We start from the raw sequence: 15,822 nt of genomic DNA on the forward strand, positions 1-15,822 counted from the left end.
TAATGATGAAGATAGGTAGCAACTCACTGTAAAGATGATAGCTGATCTGCAGACAGGCATGTAGAAAAGACAATCACACTCTCACAACTAAATTTTCAGCCATAGCCTTTGTCAGAAAACGGCATTCACACAATCACTCAGACACAACTCACGCACACACGACCACCATCGCTAACTGCTGCATTTACAGTCGCTGAGAATCATCTGCAAACAAACCACTCCTCACGCCTCCCAGCCTCTTGTCTGCAGCTGCTAGGCTAGTGGCAAAAGGTGGTGGCAGCACTGACTGCAAGCTCAGAGGAGTGGTCGGAAAGGAAGAAGCGGTAGTAATGAGGGAGTAGGGAAGCGGCACACGTGCTCAGCTGTACCCGACCAGTGACTATGCATGACATCTTGGTAAACAAACCATTTCATCTACTGAGACAAAAACGAGATTTTTTCCAGCGTTGTTTTTTTTTTCCAGATGTTCCTAAGATTTTCCTGACATGTTTGAAATTCCCTGATTTCCAGGATCTGTGGCAACCCTGCAATTGCTATTCTGCAAAAGGTAGGGCCACATATGAAAGCAGCTACATTCATCAAGAACAGATCAGCACAGTGACACTTAAATCTCCACAAAAACTTTGATGTAGTAGTTCAGCATACAAGGAATGAAAAAAAGGCATGTTAAAAGGCATACTATGTGTAAAGTAGAACTTCTAGTTTCATAAAAATTGCACAAAGGTTAAACTGAAATTTCTAAATGACAGATTTTCTTGGGTTTGCTTGGGAACAACTACGTAAATGATTCCAGAAAGTCAAAGGTTAATGCTAGAATTCCCCCCCCCCCCCCTTCCCCCCCTCGAACCAGGGATATTGCCATTCATGGGGAGGCTTGCATACCTCAGCGATACAGATAGGCGTACTGTAGGTGCAGCCACAATGGAGAGGTATCTGTTGAGAGGTCAGTCAAATATGTGGTTCCTGAAGAAGGGCAGTAGCCTTTCCAGTAGTTGCAGGAGCAACAGCCTGGATGACTGACTGATCTGGCCTTATAACACAACTGAAACGGCCTTGCTGTGCTGGTACTGCGAACAGCTGCAAGCAAGGAGAAACTACAGCCATAATTGTTCCTGAGGGCATGCAGCACTATTGTATGGTTAAATGAAGATGGCACCCATTTGGATAAACTATTCCAGATGTAAAATAGGTTCCCATACATGTATCGGGAGGGGGGGAGGTGCTACTCAGGAGGACGTCATTATTGGGAGAAACAAAACTGGCATTCTATGAATCAGAGCGTGGAATGTCAGACCCCGTAAATAGGCAGGTAGGATAGAAAATTTAAAAAGGGAATTGAACAAGTTAAAGTTAGATATAGTGTAAGTTAGTGAAGTTTGGCACAGGAGAAACAGGACTTCTGGTCAGATGAATAAAAGGTTATAAATACAAAATCAAATGTGGGTAGTAGAGGAGTAAGTTTAATAATGAAAAAGAAAACAGGAACGCGTATGAGCTACTATGAACAGCATAGTGAATGCGTTATTGTAGCCAAGATAAACATGAAGCCCACATCTGTTACAGTAGTACAAGTTTATATGCCAAATAGCTCCACAGATGATGAAGAGATTGAAGAAATGTATGATGAGATAAAAGAAATCATTCAGATAGCTACAGGAGACAAAAATTTAAAAGTCATGTGGGTCCGGGATTTGATAGTAGGGAAAGAAAGAGAAGGAAAAGCAGTAGGTGAATACAGAATGGGGATAAGGACTGAAAGAGGAAGCTGCCTGGTAAAGCATAACTTAATCATAGCTAACATTCGCTTTAAGAATCATATGTGGAAAAGGCCTGGAGACATCGGGAGATTTCAGACAGATTATATATATAATGGCAAGACAGAAATTCTGGGACCAGATTTTAAATTGTAAGACATTTCCACTGCCAGATGTGGACTCCAACCACAATTTATTCATTATGATCTGTAGATTAAAACTGAAGAAATTGCAAAAAAGGTAGGAATTTAAGGAGATGGGACCTGGATAAACTGAAAGAAACAGAGGTTGTAAAGAGTTTCAGAGGGAGCATCATGGAAAGACTGACAAGAACGGGGGAAAGGAATACAGCAGAAGAGGAATGGGTAGATCTGAGTGAGGAAATAGTGAAGGCAGCAGAGGATCAAGTAGGTAAAAAGATGAGGGCTAGTAGAAATCCTTGGATAACACAAGAGAGATTGAATTTAACTGATGACAGGAGAAACTATAAAAATGACATAAATAAAGCAGACGAAAGGGAATACAAACAAACAAAAAAATAAGACTGACAGCAAGTGCAAAATGGCTAAGAATGAATGGCTATAGGACAAGTGTAAGGATTTAGAAGCATATATCAATAGAGGGAAGATAGTGTAGGAAAACTAAAAAGATCTTTGGAGAAAAGAGAACCACCTGCATGAATATCAAGAGATCAGATGGAAAACCAGTTCTAAGCAAAGTATGGAAAGCTGAAAGGTGGAAGGAGTGTATGGAGGGTCTATTCAAGGGATATGTGCTTGAGGGTAGTATTACAGAAATGGATGAGAATATAGATGAGGGGTAAGATACTGTGTGAAGATTTTGACAGGGCACTGATAGACCTAAGTTGAAACAAGGCCCCAGGAGTAGACAACATTCCATAATAACTACTGATAGCTTTCAGAGGGTCAGTCACGACAAAGCTCTTCCATCTGGTAAGCAAACTGTATGAGACAGGTAAAATACCCTCAGACTTAAAGAAGAATATAATAAATGATTAATGGAAAATCTCATATAAAGATGTGAAACAAATACTAACAAAGAGATAGAGGGACTGGCCAGTACTTACCTCAGCTCAGCAAAGCCGATAGATACACATAAAACAGAACTGAAAATTTATGTTCCTAGCTTTCAGAACAAATGTTCCTTCATCGGGGAGGAGAGAGGGGAAAGAAAGGGAAGAAGGGAAAGGAGATTCAGTTACTCACAACCCAGGTTATGAAGCAACAGGGAAAGGAAAATAGGGAGGGTAGCAAGGATGGAGGCATGGTTGTCAGAGGGAAGCCAAAGATATTCTACTGTAAGTACTGTGCCAGCTTCAAACCAAAGAGGATGCATACAGAAGTAAAGAGGTATATAGTATAAAGATAAACACAACTATGTAGGATGAAAAGATGCGTGAATGGCTAAAGAGGAAAGGGAAAGAGGAGAAGACTGAAGAGTGAATGGGAGTGAGGTTGTTTAACGTAGGTTCAGTCCAGGGGGATGGCGGGATGAAAGGATGTGTTGGAGTGCAACTTCCCATCTCCGCAGTTCAGAGGGACTGGTGTTGGGTGGGAGAAGCCAAATGGCACATACGGTGTAACAGGTTCCTAGGTCCCTAGAATTATGCTGGAGGGCATGCTCCGCTACTGGGTATTGGGCATCTCCTAGGCGGACAGTTCGTCTGTGTCCGTTCATGCGCTCAGCCAGTTTAGTTGTTGTCATGCCGATGTAAAAGGCTGTGCAGTGCAGGCATGTCAGTTGATAAATCACATGTGTAGTTTCACACGTAGCCCTGCCTTGAATTGTGTATGTTTTACCAGTAGCGGGGCTGGAGTAGGTGGTTGTGGGGGGATGCATGGGGCAGGTTTTGCAGCGTGGTCAGTTACAGGGGTAGGAACCGCTGGGTAGAGAAGGTAGTCTAGGAATATTGTAGGGTTTAACAAGAATGTTACGGAGGTTAGGGGGGCGACGAAAGGCAACTCTGGGTGGTGTGGGGAGAATTTTGTCAAGGGATGATCTCATTTCAGGGGTTGACTTGAGAAAGTCATATCCCTGGCGGAGTAATTTGTTGATGTTTTCGAGGACAGGATAATATTGGGTGACAAGGGGGATGCTTCTGTGTGGTCTGGGGGTAGGAACATTCTCCCCACACCACCCAGAGTTGCCTTTCGTCGCGCCCCTAACCTCCGTAACATTCTTGTTAAACCCTACAATATTCCTAGACTACCTTCTCTACCCAGCGGTTCCTACCCCTGTAACCGACCACGCTGCAAAACCTGCCCCATGCATCCCCCCACAACCACCTACTCCAGCCCCGCTACTGGTAAAACATACACAATTCAAGGCAGGGCTACGTGTGAAACTACACATGTGATTTATCAACTGACATGCCTGCACTGCACAGCCTTTTACATCGGCATGACAACAACTAAACTGGCTGAGCGCATGAACGGACACAGACGAACTGTCCGCCTAGGAGATGCCCAATACCCAGTAGCGGAGCATGCCCTCCAGCATAATTCTAAGGACCTAGGAACCTGCTACACCGTATGTGCCATTTGGCTTCTCCCACCCAACACCAGTCCCTCTGAACTGCGGAGATGGGAAGTTGCACTCCAACACATCCTTTCATCCCGCCATCCCCCTGGACTGAACCTACGTTAAACAACCTCACTCCCATTCACTCTTCAGTCTTCTCCTCTTTCCCTTTCCTCTTTAGCCATTCACGCATCTTTTCATCCTACATAGTTGTGTTTATCTTTATACTATATACCTCTTTACTTCTGTATGCATCCTCTTTGGTTTGAAGCTGGCACAGTACTTACAGTAGAATATCTTTGGCTTCCCTCTGACAACCATGCCTCCATCCTTGCTACCCTCCCTATTTTCCTTTCCCTGTTGCTTCATAACCTGGGTTGTGAGTAACTGAATCTCCTTTCCCTTCTTCCCTTTCTTTCCCCTCTCTCCTCCCCGATGAAGGAACATTTGTTCCGAAAGCTAGGAACGTAAATTTTCAGTTCTGTTTTATGTGTATCTATTGGCTGTACTGAGCTGAGGTAAGTATTGGCCAGCCCCTCTATCTCTTTGGAAGAATATAATAATTCCAGTGTAAAGAAAGTAGGTGCTGAAAAGTGTAAGAATTACTGAACTGTCAGTTTAATAAGTCATTGTTGTGAAACACTAACTTTAATTCTTTACAGAAGAATGGAAAAACTGGTAGAACCCGACCTCGGGGAAAATCAGTTTGGATTCCGGAGAAATGTAGAAACACGCGAGGCAATACTGACTCTATGACTTCTCATAGAAGATAGGACAAGGAATGGTAAATCTACATTTATAGTATTAGTACATTTAGAGAAAGCTTTTGACAATGTTGGCTGGAATACTCTCTTTAAAATGTGGAGGGTAGCAAGGGTATAATACAGGGAGCGAAAGGCTATTTACAACCTGTACAGAAACGAGATGCCAATTACGAGAGTCGAGAGGCATGAAAGAGAAGCAGTGGTTGAGAAGGGAGTGAGACAGAATTGAAGCCTATCCCCAATGTTATCGAAACTGTACACTGAGCAAGTAGTAAAGAAAACAACAGAAATATTTGGAGTAGGAATTAAAGACCATGGAGAAGAAATAAAAACTTTGAAAATGAAATGTTCACTCTGCAGCAGAATGTACACTGATATGAAACTTCCTGGCAGACTAAAAATGTGTGCCAGACCGAGACTTGAACTTGGGACCTTTGCCTCTTGCAGCAATTGCTCTGCCATCTGAGCTACCCAAGCACGACTCACGACCCATCATCATGACTTCAAGTCCACCAGTACTTTGTCTCCCACCTTCCAAACTTCGGGAGTGCTAGTTCTGCAAGGTCTGCAGGAGAGCTTCTGTGAAGTTTGGGAGGTGGGGGACAAGGTACTGGCGGAAATGAAGTTGTGAGGATGGGTCGTGAGTTGTGCTTGGATAGCTCAGATGGCAGAGCACTTGCCCGCGAAAGACAAAGGTCCCAAGTTTGAGTCTCGGTCTGGCACACAGTTTTAATCTGCCAGGAAGTTTCAAAAACTTTGAGGTTTGCCAGTGACACTGTAATTCTGTCAGAGACAACTAAGGACTTGAAAGAGCAGTTATATGGAATGGAGAGTGTCTTGAAAGGAGGATATAAGATGAAAATCAACAAAAGCTAAATGGAGATAACTGAATGTAGCTGAATTAAATCGGATTATGCTGAGGGAATTAGATTAGAAATGAGACAGTTAAAGCAGTATATGAGTTTTTCTATTTGGGCAGCAAAATAACTGATGATGGCCAAAGTAGAGACTGGGAATGGCACGAAAACCGTTTCTCACGAAGAAGAAATTGTTAACAATGAGTACAGATTTAAGTATCAGGAAGTCTTTCCTGAAACTATTTGTACAGAACGTAGCCATCTGTGGAAGTGAAACATGAATGATGAACAGTTTAGACAAAAAGAAATAGAAGCTTGTGATATGTGGTGCTACATAAGACTGCTGAAGATTAGATGCGTACATCATGTAACTAATGAGGAGGTGCTTAACAGAATTGAGAAAAGAAATTTGTGGCACAAACTGACTAGAAGAATGGTCCGGTTGGTAGGTCACACTCTGAGACATCAAGGGATCACCAATTAATACCGGAAGCAGGCGTGGGGGTAAAAATCATAGAGGGAGACCAAGAGATGAGTACAGCATATTCAGAAAGACACAGGTTGCATTAGTTACTCAGAGATGAAGACACTTGCACAGGATAGAGTAACATGGTGAGCTGCATTAAACCAATCTCTGGACTGAAGACCACAACCACTGCAACAACAACAACAACAATGCTAGAATATCATGCAACAATCACAGACTAACATGTGGCACTTGGAATTTAAGATCCTCTACACACCTGGAGTCGTAAAGGTGATGGATAAAGAACTTAATAGGTACAGATTAGAAATAGTGACACTGCAAGAGATGAGATGGCATGGAGCAGGTATGCATAAAGGTAAGATCTACAGCTACTTCTATAGTGAGAACAGAGAAGGTAAATATCAACTTGTAGTTGGTTTTGCAGTAGCTAACAGAAAATAAGAGGAAATATCATTGATTTCAAAGATTCCAATGAAAGAATATGAATGTGGATGACACCATAAACAGCATTGCAACAGTAGCACCAGAAGAAGAAGAAGAAGAAGAATTGTACATAGAAAATAGAGTAACAATACTAACAGTGGAGGATAAACTGCTGGGCATGGAAGAGGTATGAGAAGCCATAAATTGCTGAAGAGAACACAGGCAACTGAATAGATGGCATACCTACAGAGATGCAGGAAGAGGGAAGAGATATCCCACAAGAGAGAGTGTACCACCTAATGTGTGTAATTTGGAGCAGAGAAAGTATCCCGGCAGAATGGAATCAGTCTGTCATTTGCCCAATACTAAAGAAAGGAGATCCAATGAGACACAACAACTACAGAAGAATTACCTTACTAAGCATAACTTATAAGATCCTGCACTCGTTGCTGAACTGGCTGATATCATTCATCGAGGAGGTACTTGGATTTCAACAAGCAAGTTTTAGAAGGGGAAAATCAACTGTATACAAATTACATACAATAAGTCAAATGCTATCAAAGATCTGGAAATTTCATAGATACATTCACTATCTTTTTGTTATGTACTTCCAAAAAGTGTATGAGAATGCAAACAGGCAAGAAATATGGCAAGAACTGGACAGGGCACATGTTCCTAAAAACTAATAAAACTAACACAAGCATGCATACAAGACATAATGTGCCCAACGAAAGTGAATGGAAATATGTTACTATTTCGTCGTGAAGACTGGAATGCGACACATAAGCTGCCTCTCCCCCCTTCTATTTAATCTAGTTCTGGAAAGAACACTCAGAAAGGTAACAGGTATGGGGACAAGAATACAGCTGGGTAGAAGGATCAACACTTTGGCCTATGTGGATGATGCAGTTTTATTAGCACAGAACGAGGAAGATCTGATTCAGATGGCAAGAGTGTCAATGGAACATGTAATGGGAGTAGGCTTGAACGGGAATACAGATAAGACCAAATACTTCGTTGTGTGCAGAGACAGTGACGGTGAACCTTCAGGTGTAGCCAGTAAAATCTTTGACGGAGCAAGAGAGTTCAAATATATTGGGGCAGTATTCAGTGAAAGTAATAAGAGAGACCAGGAAATAATGGCAAGAATCCAGGCAGGAAACAGGTCACAGTTTGCACTCTGAAAACTGCTGATCTCCCAGCTTCTATTGAGATCTACAAAGATTAGGATCTACAGGACAGTAATATAACTTGTCATGCTACACGGAGCAGAGACCTGCACTATGACACAAAATATAGAAAGAAACCTCCTGACACTTGAGAATTGTGTTCCGACATAGGTCTTTGGGACAATGAAGGATGGAGACGACTGGAGAAAAAGGAAGAACCGTGAACTGCAAGAGTGGTACAAGTCACTTGACATTGTGGCTGTGATTAGAAAGAGGAGACCAAGGTGGTATGTGCATGTAATGTGTCAAGACGATCAAATCACCAGGCAGGTGGTGGAAGAAGATATCAGAAGCAACATATCGAGGGGAAGACCGAGGCTGAGATGGATTGATGGGATCAGAGAGGATTTGTGTATGACGGCACTAGCTGCAGAAGACTTCACGGAACAAGGAAGATGGAGGAGGCTGACTGTTGAGGCCGAAAACTGACTTAGGTTTGTGTAGCCAACCTAGTCAGTAACAGTTTCTGGGTTGTGTCATGTGAGTGAGAGAGACGAATGTACAGAGTTGATAAACACAGTGAACTCTAAAAATGAAATTGTCAAGTCGCTAAACAGAGACACTGAAATTCCTTAAAAGAGGAAAATGTGAGACTCAGAAGTGAAAACAACTCACATGCTGATGAAAATACACATATAGCAATGAAACGCAACAACAAAAACGTATGTCCACATATTATAACGGACTTCAGTAATATAATAGAAGTTAATGTGTTTGGCAAAACTGCAATTAATGAAAAATGTGAGAAATCAGACAGACAAATATAAATGCACCGGCACAAAATACATAAATAGTACACAGAGTCCTAAACAAATTGTCAAAAGCAAATTTTTAATAATGGGTGATTTTACGCTTCAAGATGTAGTAGTAGCTTCAAGTTGTACAACCAGTGTTCATCCAGAGACAAGAATTCAAGTACATAAGCATTTGAGAAATGTTTTGGATGCAAAATAAAAGCAGACAGAAAATGTTAATTGTAATGCTAACCACAAAGCAGTTTTCATTAATGGGGAGAAAAATTTCATTTGAAGCTAGAGTGAAGAAGGCATGAAACAAGAAATGTGATCAAATCAGCGGAAAACATATTTGCAACATCAAGATTGGTAGTATGTGGCATTATTCATAAAAGAGTAGCAAGCAAAAAATTAATACACAAAATGAACTGCCACATTAAAGAATAGTGTAATAGGCTACGAAAAATATTTAATTATCCAAATACGTTTATAACCACAGACTGTTTAGCACAGGATGGTCTGCACTTGAACATATTAAGGTTTACAAGATTCAGCAAGATATTTATTGACATGTTCACTGAGACTGGAGGGTGTGACAAGTGCCCTTCTCCTTCTACTTCTTCTTCTTCTTCTTCTTCTTCTTCTTCTTCTTCTTTAAATAAAAAGAAAAACTATTCTTAAAACTACAGGTGAAAATAAAAGCTTGTTTTTGGTGCATTTAAACATACATAGCTTACATAAGAAACAAATAAAATGCAGAGGGGCAAAAATTGATCCACAAATTTTTCTATCAGAAAAGAGAAATATTAAAGTCCTATGCCTAAATGAACAATGGCTAAAAAAGGCTGCTTCACAATCCTTAATAAATTAGAGAAGTATGATGCAGTGAGTTGATCTTGTAGAACTAACAAAATTCATGGGTGTTCTTCAAGCTTATTGAAAATTCTTTAACATATACAATAACAAATTATTTTAATTTTCTAAATAATGAGAACATTTTTGGAAGCTGCTGAATAGAATTAAATGGGCAAAATATTCTAATAATTTCAATGTATAGAATTCCAGGTAAAGAAATAACGAAAGTATTTCTATCTGAACTAAGGAGTCTATTATGGAAACTAACAGAAGAGAAAGAGAAAAGGGTTATGATATCTGCTGATTTTAACACAAACAGAACAAATGAAGCCAATGAATCAGCACAATTTATTGATCTGTTTCAAGTTAAACTTCACAGAATTCACCATTCTGACAAATTATATATTTAGTGTTACAAGAAAATTCTCTATTGATTTGGTGATTTCTGGTAGTTCTGCATTGTGTTTTGACCTACCAAAAATAAGTGAACAAGGTAATACAAAACATGCATCAGACAATACTATGATTAAAAAAATAATAAACTTGTTCCACTGAGATCTTGAAGTAATAATGTGGCCAGTGGATAATTTTATAACAAATTCTAAAAAAATATGTCAGATTTCGTGGGAGTTTTTGCATGAAAAGTTTCTCCCAAAATAGACAACTATTGGTATAAAGTGTCAAGTGATATAAGAAGACAGTTACACAATGAACTGAAAAGGAACACAAATCTAGATTTTATAAATTAAGTAAAATGGTACAAAACCTTATTTACAAGGGTGGCAATGGCAGTGAAAGAAATGGTACACATAAACTCATTCTCAAACAAACAAATAAATCAAAGGCAGTATGATCAGTTATACAGTATGAACTTGAGTGTCATATCTGGTAGTCCGCAAATCTCCAAAATTAAGTTATGTGACAAATCCATAGTAAATTCTTCAGAAACATAAGAATATTTCAACAAGGTTTTTTTTATAAATTTATCAAAATCAGATGTTTATGTAAATTGGTCCCCAGGTAATGTCCAACCCTTCAGTTTCAATCAGGGTAACAGGGCAGCTCTAGCTAAATTTGGAGCATTACAGCTAAAGACGTAAAAACAGTAGTATTATCCTTAACAAACAAAAATTCATTTGGATGAAATGGAATACCCACTACAGTAATTAAAACAGTATCTAGCATAATATCAGGACCCATAACAGTTATAAATAATCAGTCACTTGAAGAAGGGTGCTTATTAGATGTTCTAGAGTATAAAGTAATAAAGCCATCATTCAAGAAGGGTTCTACTGATCAGTAAGTCTTCTCCTAGCCTGAGGAATTTCCTGTGGCCTCACTGAGGCTTTTGACTATGTAAGATGCTGCATAAATTAGACAGATAAGGAATAAAAGCTTTTAAGTGGTTCAATAATATTTCACTGAGAGAATACAAAGAGTAGTGGTAATGTCAGGCACATAGAATTAATTTTCATACTGGAACATTACTTCGCATGGATCCCCTCAAGGTTCCCTTTTAGGTGAAATTCTGTTTTTATTTTATGTACATAATACCAGCTGCATTTCAGTTCATGCAGTGTGTTCTGTATAGGGATGATAATCAGCTGTCTATTTGCATCGATGGTCCACGGAAAACTAGCAAACCACGAGTTCTACCGTCCAGTTGTACACATTTTGTACAACAGCACACCAGTGACTTTAGCAGTTGCTTCAGTAGCCATGCTTGTACTCCATCTGCACTCTGTTAGGGTCACCATGGCACTGTGTCACTGCCCTACAGAACCTGTGTGGGTAGCAGCTGTATCCTTATACGCGGAAAAGAATGGTAGCTCAAAAACTAACACGGTCACTGTGCTGATAGTTTATCTATGTCACGCACCAGTCAGCCAAATGTGAGCAGTTGTCTTCCTTCATTTTGTACATAAGTGACTTAAGGCATACTTAGCATGTGGTAGTCATCCCCATGTATAAAAATTAAGACAATCAAATTATTAATTACAGACTCATCAACTCCTTCCTATATTTTCAAGATATGGCCAGAAATAATATAGTGCCTCATTTTTCACGGTATGAGCTATTATCTGTCCTTTAGTTCAGCTTTCATAAAGCATCTTCTTAAAAAAACTATATATAGACTCACAAATGAAGTCCTAGAAAAGCAAAGCAGCAAATTTTTTCTTGTAGATGTATTAAGTGATCATGCTAAGGCCTTTAAAAATATGGCTATAAAATTCTATTTTAGAAACTAAAAAAATTGTGGTATTAATGATATCTATCCCTTTTGCATAAACTGAGATATTTTCATAACAGGAGGCATAGGAACACATTTAAAAACTAGACCACAGATACTGCATCCACCAAGAACAGTGACTTATGCAAACAGACTTGTCAGATCGAACAACCAGCAGTGTTACACTGGCTTATACGAGGGCAGTGCTCCAGGCAGGAGACACATCCCCTACCTCCAAATAAGGTCACATGGTCTTCAGGGTGCCTAAGTAGGTCCGCATAGTGATGAATGAGCAATTTCGTGTGTTTGCTCGTTCGATGTTACTTCGCTATGCTCCAGCTGCAGCACCGTACGTGAATCTCGTGTTTTCTGCGGACTCACTATGGTTTACTGTGTTGGCCTAATTCTTATTTGCTTCTTACTGATGATCGCACATGGACCATGTATTGGACTTGTACTTGTGCCTGTGTTCAGAAACACAGCTTTATATTACATTACAATAAAAGCTATAAAAATAAACACAGAAAGGAGGAGATATTAATGGGGTGTCTTGCAATGTGTGTTCATCCTCATTCTTGACCATCATGTGACCATTAACATAATAAGACTGTTCAAAACTGTAATGTCTGCCAAAGACACCAAAATACTAGTCAAGGATCCAAAGTCAACAATGCCAGGTAATCCCAGATTATAGCTAAAAAACCCTTACAATTGGTCAAAAACAAACAGTTTCAGTTTTAATCACACAAAGACTAATATTATCCAATTCTGAACAAATAAAATGACCTAATGACACCCATAATGTAGCCCAATGTTGCTGTCCAGGTGTATGTTTATTCTACTGGGTCAGAAGAAGGATTTGGCTAAAAGCTAGTAACATTCTTAGGCTTGTTTATGTGCCTGTTGACAACTGAACTATACAGTGTTTTGTTACTTTTACTCCTTGCATTATTTATGTTCCCACTACGACTTTCCACTTCCAAATACCTGTTACTGTTTGACAACTGGGTATGTTCACTGTAAAAAGCCTTTGGTCTGATGAGAGACAAGCACCCACAACCACTTGAAAATGATGTAAGGCCATATTGTAATAAATGTACAGTCAATGGCGAATATGAAGGCATTTAGAAAATATAGATAACTGTTGATGTACACTCCTGGAAATGGAAAAAAGAACACATTGACACCGGTGTGTCAGACCCACCATACTTGCTCCGGACACTGCGAGAGGGCTGTACAAGCAATGATCACACGCACGGCACAGCGGACACACCAGGAACCGCGGTGTTGGCCGTCGAATGGCGCTAGCTGCGCAGCATTTGTGCACCGCCGCCGTCAGTGTCAGCCAGTTTGCCGTGGCATACGGAGCTCCATCGCAGTCTTTAACACTGGTAGCATGCCGCGACAGCGTGGACGTGAACCGTATGTGCAGTTGACGGACTTTGAGCGAGGGCGTATAGTGGGCATGCGGGAGGCCGGGTGGACGTACCGCCGAATTGCTCAACACGTGGGGCGTGAGGTCTCAACAGTACATCGATGTTGTCGCCAGTGGTCGGCGGAAGGTGCACGTGCCCGTCGACCTGGGACCGGACCGCAGCGACGCACGGATGCACGCCAAGACCGTAGGATCCTACGCAGTGCCGTAGGGGACCGCACCGCCACTTCCCAGCAAATTAGGGACACTGTTGCTCCGGGGGTATCGGCGAGGACCATTCGCAACCGTCTCCATGAAGCTGGGCTACGGTCCCGCACACCGTTAGGCCGTCTTCCGCTCACGCCCCAACATCGTGCAGCCCGCCTCCAGTGGTGTCGCGACAGGCGTGAATGGAGGGACGAATGGAGACGTGTCGTCTTCAGCGATGAGAGTTGCTTCTGCCTTGGTGCCAATGATGGTCGTATGCGTGTTTGGCGCCGTGCAGCTGAGCGCCACAATCAGGACTGCATACGACCGAGGCACACAGGGCCAACACCCGGCATCATGGTGTGGGGAGCGATCTCCTACACTGGCCGTACACCACTGGTGATCGTCGAGGGGACACTGAATAGTGCACGGTACATCCAAACCGTCATCGAACCCATCGTTCTACCATTCCTAGATCGGCAGGGGAACTTGCTGTTCCAACAGGACAATGCACGTCCGCATGTATCCCGTGCCACCCAACGTGCTCTAGAAGGTGTAAGTCAACTACCCTGGCCAGCAAGATCTCCGGATCTGTCCCCCATTGAGCATGTTTGGGACTGGATGAAGCGTCGTCTCACGCGGTCTGCACGTCCAGCACGAACGCTGGTCCAACTGAGGCGCCAGATGGAAATGGCATGGCAAGCCGTTCCACAGGACTACATCCAGCATCTCTACGATCGTCTCCATGGGAGAATAGCAGCCTGCATTGCTGCGAAAGGTGGATATACACTGTACTAGTGCCGACATTGTGCATGCTCTGTTGCCTGTGTCTATGTGCCTGTGGTTCTGTCAGTGTGATCATGTGATGTATCTGACCCCAGGAATGTGTCAATAAAGTTTCCTCTTCCTGGGACAATGAATTCACGGTGTTCTTATTTCAATTTCCAGGAGTGTATAACATACACTAGTGTGGTCATATGGATATTAAACTAACAACATGAGATAGACAACAGCTATGTAATATAAATGAAGCAGCAGTTCCTTTTTTTCCAGAATAACAGTATTCCTCTTAATTTTATTATGTTTAATTTACATTGAGTGGACATACAGTTTACAGCATTTTAATGACAATTAATAATTTGCATAGTTTCTAAATGCAGTTTGATTTTACTGATGTATACAATGATATTGATTTCATTCTCCTGGCGGCTCTTCGTTATAATAGGCTTTAAGGGAAACACTAAATAAATGAAAGAATGAACCCAACAGCAATTTACTCATTATCTGAGCTTCCATACATGCAATGACTATGTCTATTGCATGCCACAGAGTCACATGTGAGACATTTCATTGATGTACTGAAAGATCAATGTAGCTTATGGTTCTAGAAAATATGAAGTCATGAAGCTACAAAGGACACTTTCATTTCTGAACATATTTTCAAGTAGAATATGAATTATTCCTGCCACTTATTCCCTACTTAACACATTGCAGGAAATATTAATTACCTGTGGGCTGTCAAATAGTGCTCGGCGAGGACCTTTGCTGTTAAAAAATGAGGTAAGAGGAGGCTGCCGAAAGTAACGCAGGGGCGAATTCTTACTGAGACGTTTGCTTGGTGATCCACGTCCTATTCCAAATTTCCGTGGACTCTTGCTAACCTTCTGGGAGAGTGATATAGAATCACTTTCAACCTAAAATTAATCACAAATCAACTGAGTATATCATTATATGAAAATATAAGACACAGACACAAGAAACAGACTTATAATACCTCATTGCCATTGCAGTTAATAACCTCCAAAGACTGAAATTTTAGCAAACTGAAGTTTATAAAAATTGATTTACCTGATACACTTTTTAATGCGCCTGATGGAGCCATATCAGTGAGAACCCTCCAAGTGACTTTAAGTTTTTGACTGAGAACCAAGTTTGTGCTTAGCACAAGCCATTCTACACCCTCTCATTTCTGTCAAAGCACTAGCTCTGCAGCACTATGGGGAAGTACATATGGATTTAAAAATTATGGGTGAAAGGTACTGGAATGCTGCAGCTATTCGTTTGGCCATAAAGCACTGACAGATGGGTCAGTTTGTATACTGTTTCCCGCAAGAGGTGGTGATCGAGAGCTGAGTCCCAGTCAAATACATAGTTTCAGCATCAGGTGTACCTGAATTTATTTGTAAATTTTATTAAGATCTGGATAAGGGAAGATTTACCACAATTCTACTATAATAGTCATGGGTGAGAGTCAGATGAGATGAGATGAAATGAAATGTAGGCAACCAATGCTCTTTGGGAATTTACTTTTTGTTTAGCAGTTACTT

General features: G+C 41.0%; 1 protein-coding gene across 1 annotated transcript in view; it reads right to left on the reverse strand.

The window, feature by feature from the left end:
* LOC124616761 (fanconi-associated nuclease 1-like) overlaps positions 1-15,822 on the reverse strand; it is a 148,404-nt gene that overhangs the window by 92,865 nt on the left and 39,717 nt on the right. Inside the window, exon 3 of the mRNA XM_047145145.1 lies at positions 15,004-15,189. Coding sequence (XP_047001101.1) covers positions 15,004-15,189 — 186 coding nt within the window. The remainder of the gene's footprint in view (positions 1-15,003; positions 15,190-15,822) is intronic.

This window comes from Schistocerca americana, chromosome 5, assembly GCF_021461395.2.
Source record: "Schistocerca americana isolate TAMUIC-IGC-003095 chromosome 5, iqSchAmer2.1, whole genome shotgun sequence".
In the NCBI taxonomy this organism is placed as follows: domain Eukaryota; kingdom Metazoa; phylum Arthropoda; class Insecta; order Orthoptera; family Acrididae; genus Schistocerca; species Schistocerca americana.